General features: G+C 38.1%; 1 protein-coding gene across 1 annotated transcript; it reads left to right on the forward strand.

Moving 5' to 3' along the window:
• The first annotated feature begins 4,959 nt into the window (after nucleotides 1-4,959).
• Nucleotides 4,960-8,945, forward strand: LOC106754808. The gene is made up of 2 exons (XM_014636877.1): nucleotides 4,960-5,572; nucleotides 8,779-8,945. Exons 1-2 carry the CDS (start codon nucleotides 4,960-4,962, stop codon nucleotides 8,943-8,945), a joined length of 780 nt encoding a protein of 259 aa, XP_014492363.1.
• Nucleotides 8,946-11,409: the final 2,464 nt, after the last annotated feature.

Genomic DNA, 11,409 nt, shown 5'->3' on the forward strand with positions numbered 1-11,409 from the left:
TCTATAATGCATTATTAATTGTTAGGGGAGGCTAGGGATAACAAGCTAGTAATTAGTAATAGGCTCTTTTCACCGAGGGATCGGGTTAAGGGTAGGCCAAGAAAGTTGCATAACAATTAGTTAATCAAGCAAATAAATCAAGAGGAGTAAATAAGAGAGAGCGGATAAGATGAAATTGTAAACCCCCAACACCTCCATTCATCCATTGTTTTATTCTCGTCAATTGAAACAATCTCTTTTGCATGTTTATATTTTGTTCTCATACCCAATTAATTAATTTTTATTTTCAAGTCTTACGATCTTAATTCACACGAACGATAAGGCCTTTCGAGTCTCTTGGGAAAAAGATACTTGGACTTACCATTTATTATTACTTGATACGATTTGGTACGCTTGCCAATCTGTTAACAACGAGTCATTCAAATGATGATTGGATGTGATTGATGATTGAATGTGTGCGTGTTGATATCCAGGAATGGTTCACTAACTTGTGAATAGATGTGTGATGGTTTATGATTGTGATTGTCATGCTAAGTAGGATTCATGTGTGAGAAAGTATGTTGTGTGAGATATTGAACTCCAGAGTTTTCATTAATATATGTACTATTCACAGGGGATCTTTTGCGTGACATGTGAATAGTAAAGAATGGAGTGTACCTTTAAACACTTGAGTGATTGAGTGAAACACATGCTTGGTGAGAATTGTGAAATCCATGTTTACATCTATGCTTAGTGGATTGGTCATTCATGAATGAAACATCTGTTAGAAATTATGTGCTTATGTGAACCAAAGAAGATTGAGAGCATGCATGCATTTTGATAAGATGTCACTGAAAATCTAAATTGAAAAATGACTTGTTGTGAGGAAAAGGATTTTTTGGAAAGTATTGAGCTATTTGATGATTAAGTGGAAAGCCAAGTTTTTTTTTTTTTGTTTGCTTGAGGACAAGCAAAGTTCTAAGTTTGGGGTTGTGATAACGGTCTAAAAACCGTTATTTTCATGCATAGATTTGATATAAAAACACACCCTTTGTGGCTTAGAATGAGCTTAGAATCAAGTAAAACACTTAAGTTGAGTCACATGAGAGTTAAAAGTTGTTTTTAGAAATATTACACTTGTTTTGCATTGTTTTGCAGGGTTTTGATGAATATTAAGGATGGAAGCGAAGTAGGAAGATCATAGACTCAAGAAAAAATGAAGAAAAAGCAAGAAAATAAGAGTCTACAGACCGCTCAGCGCCAAGCTTCAGCGCTGAGCGCCCAAAGCGAGGGGGAGTCTATGCCTGGCACCCAGGCGGTCATGCTGAGCGCCCAGAGCGATTAGGGGCAAACCGCTCAGCGGTGAAATTGGCCGCTGAGCGGTAGCACGACTTGGAGGCAAACCGCTCAATGGTGCATTTAGCCGCTCAACGGTGATCTGTTTTTATATGCTTGGATTTTGATAGATTCTGTTATCTTTTTGGCCTATATATAGCCCCAGTACGACTTGAAAACATATTCTTTAGCAGAGGAAGACGTCCAGAGCTACTTCACACTCCTTGGAGAAGATTTATTAGATGCTTAGGATCCTTTTTATCAAATCTAGGGTTTGCTTTTCCATTCTTTCACTATACTCATCTAGTTTCACCATGACAATGGTGAACTAAACCCTTTGTTGTTGGGGAACAATGTAATGTTTTGAAACTCTCATTTATCCAAACTCTTATTTATTGTTTAACTCATTCAGTAAAAGTTGTTTGTCTTTATTGATACGGGGACGTACGGTAATGTCATGAACTGGTGAGAAATTCCTTGATTATGCTAATACCGCCTAGGGATAGGGGTAGGGCGATCAATTGTTTTTTGCTTCCTTTCACATTGCATTATTGATTACTAGGGGAGGCTAGGGATAGCAAGCCGGTAATTAATAATAGGCTCTTTTCACCAAGGGATTGGGCTAAGGGTAGGCTAGAAAGTTTGCGTGGCAATTAGATAAATAAGTGAAGTAAATAAGAAGACTAGATATGTGAGAGCAGATAAGATGAAATTGTAAACCCCAACAACATCATTCATCCATAGTTTTTCCTTGCCAATTGAATCATTTGCATTTGCATGTTTAGTTTTTGTTCTTTGCATTCAACACTTAAATTTAATTCTTTTCTCAAGTCTTAAGCAATTGGGTTACACGAAAGATTAGGCCTTTGAGTCCTTTGGGAAGAACGATATTGGGTTTACCAATTATATTACTTAATAACGATCTGGTACACTTGCTAGAGGCTTAACACTCAGCAAAATACTATTGCTTTGCAAAGCCTGGAATCTTCCAGGGTCTCGGCCGAGAACCCCCAAAGACAAATGATGGAAATGATGAGAAGTGTGATGCCATCTGGTGGACCGTCCGGTTCTACAGTGAACGCACAAGCCGATTGGAGCTTGGAGAGCTTCCTCCAACACCGTCCGACCAAAATTGATGGGAAGTGTAGTGCTGATTAGGCCGACCATTGGCTAAGGGACATGGAAAAGATTTATAATGCCAAGAGATGACCGGACGAGAATAGATTGGCATACACCGAGTATCAATTGGCTGGTGAGGCCAGTCATTGGTGGAGCTCTATGAAGATGATGTTGGAAGACGATCATGCTCCTATCACATGGGAAGTGTTCAAAGATAAGTTTTATGGAGAGTACTTCCCAGTTAGCGTTCGGTTCGCCAAGGAAGTGGAATTCCTCCAGCTGGTACAAGGAGGAATGACTGTATTTGAGTACACCGATCGGTTTAAGCATCTAGTTCGGTTCTACACAATGGGAATCAAAGAAGAGTGGCAATGCAAAAAATATGAGAATTGACTGAAGCCAGATCTCAAAGTGATGATTTTGAATCTATGCATTAAGTCTTTTCCAGCGCTGGTAGAAAGAGCTAAAGTGTTGGAGAGGAATATGCTGGAAGCCGAACGACAGAAGAAGCAACAACCGATCGTTCGAGGACCAATTCTATCCAGGAGTGGTCTTGATATGAGGAGAACACCTTACTCTCGGCCCCTGTCATCAGGATCGGGTTCCTCCTCCCAAGCTTCAGTATCAGCCGATCGGTTAGGGCAACAAGGATCAGTCACATGCTTTAACTGTGGAGGACTGATGAGTTGATATTTTGTTGACTGTATTTAGTTTATTGCACTTAAATAAATGAGGGAATTGTGTTTTATTGTCCATTATTTTTCCGTTTTTCCTAATTTTGCTTAATTTGTTTGAAAATTCGTATTTTCGCTAATTTGGATTTTTTGAGCTAATTAATTGCATTTTTAATTGTAGGGAAAATATTGGAGACATATTTGGAGCATTAGGAGGTGGCGTGGTCATCAAAGAATCTACATTTAGTCATTTCAATTTAAATTAAATTGTAACTTAGTTGTTTAGGAACTTTAATTAGGATTTTGTGCATTGGGCCCTTTTTATGGCAAAATTTGTAGAAGCCCAATGTTGTGGGACACTTGGCAAAAACCCTAGGATTTCTTTAGTGGTGGACCCCACCATTTTAGGACAATTTTCGGTCATGAAAGTGTGGAGACCATCCACACACATTTCTAAGCCTCCAACTTTTCATTTTGCATGGTTTTCATGAACTCTATCTTTGGAGCTTGTAGGGTTTCAGTTTTTTGAGCTATGGAATGACCAAGAATGCATTTTTCTTCTTCTCTTGCTTGCAACTTTACTTATTCTTGCTTGAGGGAAGGGAGATCTATCACTCCTCTTCTTGCATTTTCCATTGAATGTTGAAAGCTTGAGCATGGAGGGTTGTTCTTTGCATGTTCATGGTGGTTCCTTGGGTTGAATGAAGAGTCCTTTTGCATTTTGCTTCTCCTTTACTACCATACTTTCGTGTTTCCTTTTAGTTTCCTTGGTTGGATAATGAAAATGAAGTTCTTGTTGAGTTTAGTAGTGAAGAAAGTTAGGGGTTTGGTTTTGTTTTGGTCAAAAGTTTGAAGAAAAGAGAGTGTGAAGTTGGTTTGAAGAAGTTAGACCTTGGGTTTGTTGCTCTTGAATTATTTTGCAATTGGAACCTTGCTTTTCTTAGTGCATTCACGGTCAAGATAGGTGAAGAAAAGGTTTTGAATGTTTGTGTTGGTGGAGAAACCGAAAAGGAGCAATGGAAGGAAGAGAGAATGGTGCATTAAATTTTTACCTTATTTGGGCAAGCACATGAGAGACTCATTTTCATAGAAAGAATGTTTCCTTTTTGGTCTTGTCTTTTCCTTGCAACTACCGAGACTTGTCTTATTGAGGAGGATGTTTTGTGGTTGTTTTCTTTCCTTTGACTTTGCTTACATGGAACCTTGGTTGAAGCACTCAAAGTATCTTTCATTTAGTCTTTTGTTTGAAGCACTTTTTGCAACACTCACTTGGTAGCTCACGGCATTTGTGTCTTGGTGTGTGGTTTTTGTTTTATTTTTTTGCATGGGAGGAGAGAAGGGACGATTTTGTAGTTATGTGGAAGGCACATGTTGATTTTCTTGGAGAATGAAGAACATGGGACAAGAGGCCATCATACTTTATAATTTATTGAAGGTTGAAATTGATGTTGACTTTGGTGCATGGGGAACTCACGACCAAGAGGTGTTCTTAGGCCATTTGCATTTTTAATTTCATTTGGTTGGATGTATTTGGTCACATGAATGTGTAGGAAAAAGTATGTTTGATTATTCCTTGTTGAATTAGTTTAATTAGTAGGATTAATTGCTTTTGATTTCTTTAATTTAGTTTTGCATTTAATTTAATTTAACTGTGTTAGGTAGTTGTTTGTAGCAGTGTTGGTATTTAGAATTTTAATTTGTTTTAATGTTGTCTAATGTGTTTGGTCGTGTTTTAATCGAGACGCTTGAAGACTTATTGAGGACGAGCGTTCTGGATCACTTGGGAGTTTGGGATGAGATCTTGCCGTTAGCGGAATTCACCTACAAATACAATTTCCAGTCCAGCATAGGAATGGCTCCTTTTGAAGCTCTTTATGGAAGGAAATGCCGAACGCCACTATGTTGGTTTCAAGAGGGGGAAGCAGTGTTGACTAGACCTGAGATCATCCAACAAACAACGGAAAAGGTGAAGTCGATTCAAGAAAGACTGAAGGCATCTCAAAGTAGGCAGAAGTCATACGCTGATCGAAGACGAAGACCTCTGGAGTTCGTTGAAGGAGAGCATGTATTTCTTAGACTAAACCGAGCGGCTGGTGTTGGAAGAGTCGTTCGGCCAAATAAGCTATCTCCTAGGTTCATTGGTGCGTACCAAATTCTAAGGTGCATAGGGACAGTTGCATATGAGCTAGCCTTACCGCCTCAACTATCCAACCTTCATTCAATCTTCCACGTATCTCAACTCAGAAAGTACATAGCCGATCGGTCTCATGTACTAGAAGATGAAGATGTGCAGATCAAAGGAGACTGTTCGGTAGAGCTGCAACTGATCAAAGTTGATGAAGGGATGAAACGACAAAGTGGTAAAACTACAACACTTATCAAAGTCATCTGGGATAACCGAACGGGCGACACTACTTGGGAGAAGGAAGAAGACATGAAGGAGTCCTACCCTCACTTATTCTCGAGTAAGTCCTAATTTTCGAGGACACAAATTTTTATTTGTTGGGGGGAATGTCACGTCCCAATAAATTTCCCATTTAAATGGGAGACAACATGTCATGCCTCTTTACAGTCCCTAGGTTAGTGAGGGGCAAAGTGTCACCTTCATTTAATTCCCCGCCCATCGAGAACCGTGTGGCAACAGGGAGAATGTGAGTTTCCAGAATGTGGAATATAGGTGGTAGGCAGAGAGTGGACCGATTGTTTTTAGTGGAGGCTGTATTTAAGGTTGAATTTTAAAAAATTGGTGCCACTTTTCTACATGCAACCCTTCTTCTTCCTCAGCTCAGTTTCCAGAAACACCATTTTCTCCTCCTTCTCTCTAAAACTCTCAAACTTCTCTCTAGATTTTTGACCTTGATTCTTCTCCGATTAACATTCCGTTTCGGATTAAGTCTTCTCGGTGACAAGCTCTTTCACTTGCACTGATCAATTTTCAGTTTGGACCGGTAAGTTTCTTTGTCATTTGAAGCTCTTCATCTTCTTTGCATGCAAGAACCGTTTCAGCTTGCATGTGTTAGTTAAATTGCTCTCTAAATCCATTTTGTGTATTTGATGCAATGATGGACACTTCTCACCGATCAGACCTTTGAATTGGAACCATAGAAGTAGTTGTTGTACAAGATTTAGAAGCCTAGCAGGTGATGAATAAATATTTTATACTATTCACTTAGTTTTTCGCACCGAATTGTGATAATGAATTGTGCTTAATTCTTAATTATTGTGTCATTTTCACCATATGGGCTTAATTAGACCAATAATTCTTATTTTAATTAATTTGAATTATTTGAGCTTAGTTATTCCTATTATTATTTTCAGGGCAATTTTGGAATTACACTTTTGGACTTTTGGAAGGGCACCAAACTATTGAAGGCTCTTCACAAACACATTTTAGAATTAATCAAATTTTAATTTAGTAGATTAGGCTTTTTAAACCAAATTTTGTTATTTGGGCTAATTTTGGTAGAATAGACTAAAGCCCAATTGTTAAGATGATGACATGGCACCTAGGGTTTTTCAAATAGGTGGACCCTACCCATTTTTATGAGGACTCACGGCCTTGAATAGCTTGAAGCCGTCACTTTTGGATTTTAGCTTTGGAACATATATTGGGGGCACATTCTCGGCTGGAACGAATATCTTCTTCTTCTTTCAATTATGCATATGCTTGGTGATTTTGGTTGAGTAAAAGAAGGGGGCTGCAGCTACTGACACTTCATTTTGGAGACTTGGCTGGAACGTTTGAAGTGAGACATTCATTCACGGCATGGAAGAAAAGAGTGCAAGGGGCTGGAACGTTTTTACATAGCATTTTTTTTTTGTTTGAACAATGTTGATGGTGATGGATTATGGTTGAATGGGAGAGTCACATTTCCTTGCTTTTTCTTTTTCCTTGCTCTTGTTAAAATTATCATTCCTGCACTTTTTCCATCTTTCGTTCATATCTCTTTCTTTATTCCACAGCTGCCATTTTCTTTTTAGCATTAGAGTTTTGTTTTATTAACATACAGTTGTTGTCACGGTGTGGAAAAAAGGAGAAAGTCACGACCTACTGATTTCATTTAAGGATGCAGCGTTTTGTTCTTTTTCTTTATTGAAGAAAGCATTGATGTCACGGCCTGGGAGAAGTAGCTGCACGGTGATTGATTCTACGCGGTGCACACATGGACAATTTACTTTTCTTGGTGAAAATGTTGATTCAATTTAGGAGAGCTCCAAAGTATTTTATTTTAACACCTGAACCGTGAAATATATGCATTTAATGTCTTCAATTAGCATTTTCATTTATTTAATTTAACTTTGCATTGAATAGAGCTGCATATTGTTTTCTTATTTATCTCTTTTAAATTAGTTTAGATTAAATTGAATTCACGCACTTTGGCATTTCTTTTATTTCCCGTAACATATGTTTCTTCTTAAATGGTTCAAGCGTTTTGCATTGAATCTTTATTCCAGTTGCGTTTTATTTCTTTATTAGTTTAAGTGTTGCATTTAAATATCATATCATGTCTTTCTTTATTATCTGGTGGATTTAAATTAGTTTACACGTCTTGCTTTACTATTCAATTTCTGATGTTGTCGGTTATGTTTGGTTTATTGTTTCCGTTCACTGTGTTGTTTGATTGTATTGATTTATCTGTGATGTTAGCTTAGGTTAGTTAGTCGTGTTGGTCATTAATAAAATTATAATGTTTCCTTGAGATTTTTGGACTGAAATTGTGTTTGCCACTCTGACTTGGTTAATGTGAAATTTGTTTTTGCACATGCAATTGGGTATACGTTTAGTTGCCCAGTTGGTGTTGAGGCTTCGCTTAGTTGATGAAACTGCATGGTGTAAATTGGATTTGATGTTAACATTACGTTCGCTTAGTTCGCTTTTATGAAAACATGATTAGCCTTCGCTTAGTTGGTTAGCTATGTTGGATTAGAGGTTTGAGTCGCGGCTTTATTTTGTTGATCTGTGATTGGAAGCATTGTGATTAAGTTAATGACCAACCATTTCCATTCTGTCCTTGAAACCGCTTTTATATTTGTGTTTAATTATCTGTTTGAGTCAGTGTTTTGATTTAATTTTTCTACATTCACAAAACTCTTCACAACCCCCCCCCCACTTCGTGTTTGACCTAATTCTCAAACCATAGTTTGGTCCTTGAGAGACGACCTAAGAGTCACTTCCTAGTCTATACTGCATTCTTTATTCACAATAAATTTGCATGGGGGTGACACCCATCAAAATTTTGGCATCGTTGCCGGGGACCAACGGTTCGGTTTTAGGTCTTTTGTTGTGTTAATGTGTGTTGTGTTTTGTCTTGTGTTGTGAGTGTGATGTTCTATTTTGTGTGTTCGACATTGTGTGTTGTCTATAGATAGCTTCAGTTGCATATTTTCATTGCACTCTTCTTTTCCCCCTTCTTTCTACATGTCTACCTATTTTGATTTTGTGAACACTATTTCTTCTGCCTATGTCCATGACTTTGATTCTCCTTATGCATCTACCTTTGATATTGCTTCTCATGCATATTCTGCTGATTTCTATGTTGAGAACAATATGACTCATCCTCCCATTCATGAGAGTGCTCTTTAGGAGCCGATTACACATAGTGAGGATGATGTTCATTGTGTTCTCAATCTGGACTGATAGATTTGTTGCCTAAGTTTTATGGTTCTACAGGTGAATGCCCACATAGACATTTGGAGAGGTTCCAACGCATTTGCTCTGAAATGAAACCTCCACATGTCCCTGATGATCGCATTTTCTTAAAGGCATTTCTGCACTCAGTAGAAGAAGCAGCATGGGGATGGCTTTATTATCTTCCTCCAGAATTCAAAACCAATTAGGAAGATCTTAAGCATATGTTTTTGGAAAGATTCCACCCTACTCAGCATCAATATCAAGAACCACCATTCCAGAATGCTTGTATGTCTCCCCTAGTCCAGGAACTACAGCAGTTGCAGTCATATCAGCCTGCCCAAGCAATTCCTCATCCTTCCACTACTTCTGAGCCTACATTGAAGGAATTATTGAGACAGATGACTGCTCAGAATATGTAGTTTCAGCAGGAAACCAGAGATCAGATTATGCAGTTTCAGGAGTTTCAGCAGGAATTTAGAGATTCCATTCAGAGTTTGACTGATCAGATGGGGCATATGGCCACTCAGCTCGTTGAGGAACAATCTTATGTTTCAGAGGAATCCCCATTTCAGGTTGTTCAGCTTCCAAATGATGTTAGTGCCATCAACATAGGAGATGGGGAGCAGAGTCATGAGCTTACTACTGCGCCATTTACTTTCCCACACTCCTATGTCCCTACTCTTGCACCTGAGGAGACTAAGGAAAGTTTTGAGGACCAGGCAGATATGAGCAACACTTTTGAGATAGGTAGACCATCTTCACCTTCCACCACTCTACCAATCTTAAGGGAAGTGGAGGTAAACATACCTAAGATTGATTTTGTTGTTGATGATTATGCCGATGATAGGTATTTTGATGATTATATTGTTGATGAGCATGCTTTTAATTCTCCCTCTCTGCATGATGAGAACCAGTTTTTGCTATCACATATGAATGTCTGTTCTCCATGCACTGAACATGAATCTGAGCCTATTGTTGATATTATTTCTACACTTGAAAATGATTCATGTTCTGAGGATATATTTGAGGTTCAGCCTGTTACATTTGGATTGGGTGTTATACCTTTGTATGTTATTTCTTTGGAGCCACATTGCATTAACCATGTTGCAGGAGGTACATATGAATTTGACCAACAAGCACCCAAAGTGGAAAACAAAGGTGCAACCATACATGAAAGCTTCAACATCAGCAAGCACCAGCTGAACCCGCTCATTAACAATCACTTCTTCTTAGATCTAGTTGTGGAAGACATATCTCTTCTGGATCAGATTTGGAGGATGAAGTAGTTCCTCCTCAAGACTTCCTGGCTGAATCTAGTGGTAGAAGACATCTCCCTGATAGTCCAAAATTGGCAACTGCCACCATGATCAGGGGAGTTTTCTTTTCCCTTCTCCTCCTTTCCCACTTTTATTGCACTTGTCCATGATATGTTAATTCTTCTGATTTCTAATCTTATGATTGTGACACATTGAGGACACTATGTAGTTTAAGTGTAGTCTATTGGGGGAGATTCTGATTTTTCTGTGTTAGTTTTAGTTTTCTGCGTTAAATTTTTTGTTTTCTAGGTGTTAAATTTTTTCTTTTCTAGGTAGCTTTTGTTTTGCCTTGTGTACAGTTTTACATGTTTCTCTTGATATTTGGACTTTGTTTAGGTTGTAGATGTGTCTTTCACTTCATTGATACTCTGATTGGTTAGAAATTCTTGCTTTCTTTGCTTGGAAAGATGATTATGATGTTTGAGAGGTTGATTTGATTGTGACAATTACCCTATGTGAGATTTGAGCCACTTGATATTCTTTCTTGTGTGTGATATGTCTCTTGATTGCTTGCACATATGCCTTGGCTTGACTTTTGTCGATGATTCTTGATTGATATGCATGTTTGGAAGTGATAAAGGAAGTTTTGTTGTTGAGCCTCTCTAGCCAATTGAGCCTTAGTACAAGCAATGTGGGACTTCCCATAACTTGAACTTAAAAGAAAAGAAGAGTAATTCGTTTTCCGTAGCTTGTAGTACAAGATAACATAGTTAGTGTCGCAACCGGAATCGCGACGGGACGACGATCCAAAAAAAGAAACGATAAAAAATAAGGCATGGTCTGCGAAAACCGGATTCTAGGTCCGGGAGTCGGTTACGTGTAAGGAAGGTGTTAGCACCCTACAACGCTTGCCTGAAGGCAATACCTTTAATTAAATACGCGAATAAAGATATGGTTTGCAAAATGTTTAATTATCCCAAGAACAACAATATAAAGAAATAAAAATATTTTTTTTGTTTTTTGGACCCGACAAGGATTGACCTTGCTCCTAGGTATTCTCATTGAAAATGAGAAATCAAGGTTACATAGTTCTAGCTAAAAGATTGTTTGTGTTGTTTGAAAAAGGACATTTGATATTTTGGAAAAGGTCTTTAGCACAAGGCCTACGCGAACGGTCGCACGTGTGCTTAAACCTTTAAAATATTTTTTATTGATATTTGATTTTTGTAAAAGAAAAGGAAAAGATTTTTAGCATAAGGCCTACGTGAACGGTCGCACGTGTGCTTAAACCTTTTCAAAATATTTTTTATTGATTNTTGATTTTTGTAAAAGAAAAGGAAAAGATTTTTAGCACAAGGCCTACGCGAACGGTCACACGTGTGCTTAAACCTTTTCAAAATATTTTTTATTGATT

This window comes from Vigna radiata, unplaced genomic scaffold, assembly GCF_000741045.1.
Source record: "Vigna radiata var. radiata cultivar VC1973A unplaced genomic scaffold, Vradiata_ver6 scaffold_270, whole genome shotgun sequence".
Classification (NCBI taxonomy): domain Eukaryota; kingdom Viridiplantae; phylum Streptophyta; class Magnoliopsida; order Fabales; family Fabaceae; genus Vigna; species Vigna radiata.

What these genes read in the sequence shown, in the direction of transcription:
- LOC106754808 (XM_014636877.1), top strand. Translation starts at nt 4,960, where the DNA reads ATGGCTCCTTTTGAAGCTCTTTATGGAAGGAAATGCCGAACGCCACTA. An exon ending in CTACCCTCACTTATTCTCGA is followed by an intron (nt 5,573 to 8,778) that starts GTAAGTCCTAAT and finishes ATGGTTCTACAG; the next exon opens with GTGAATGCCCACATAGACAT.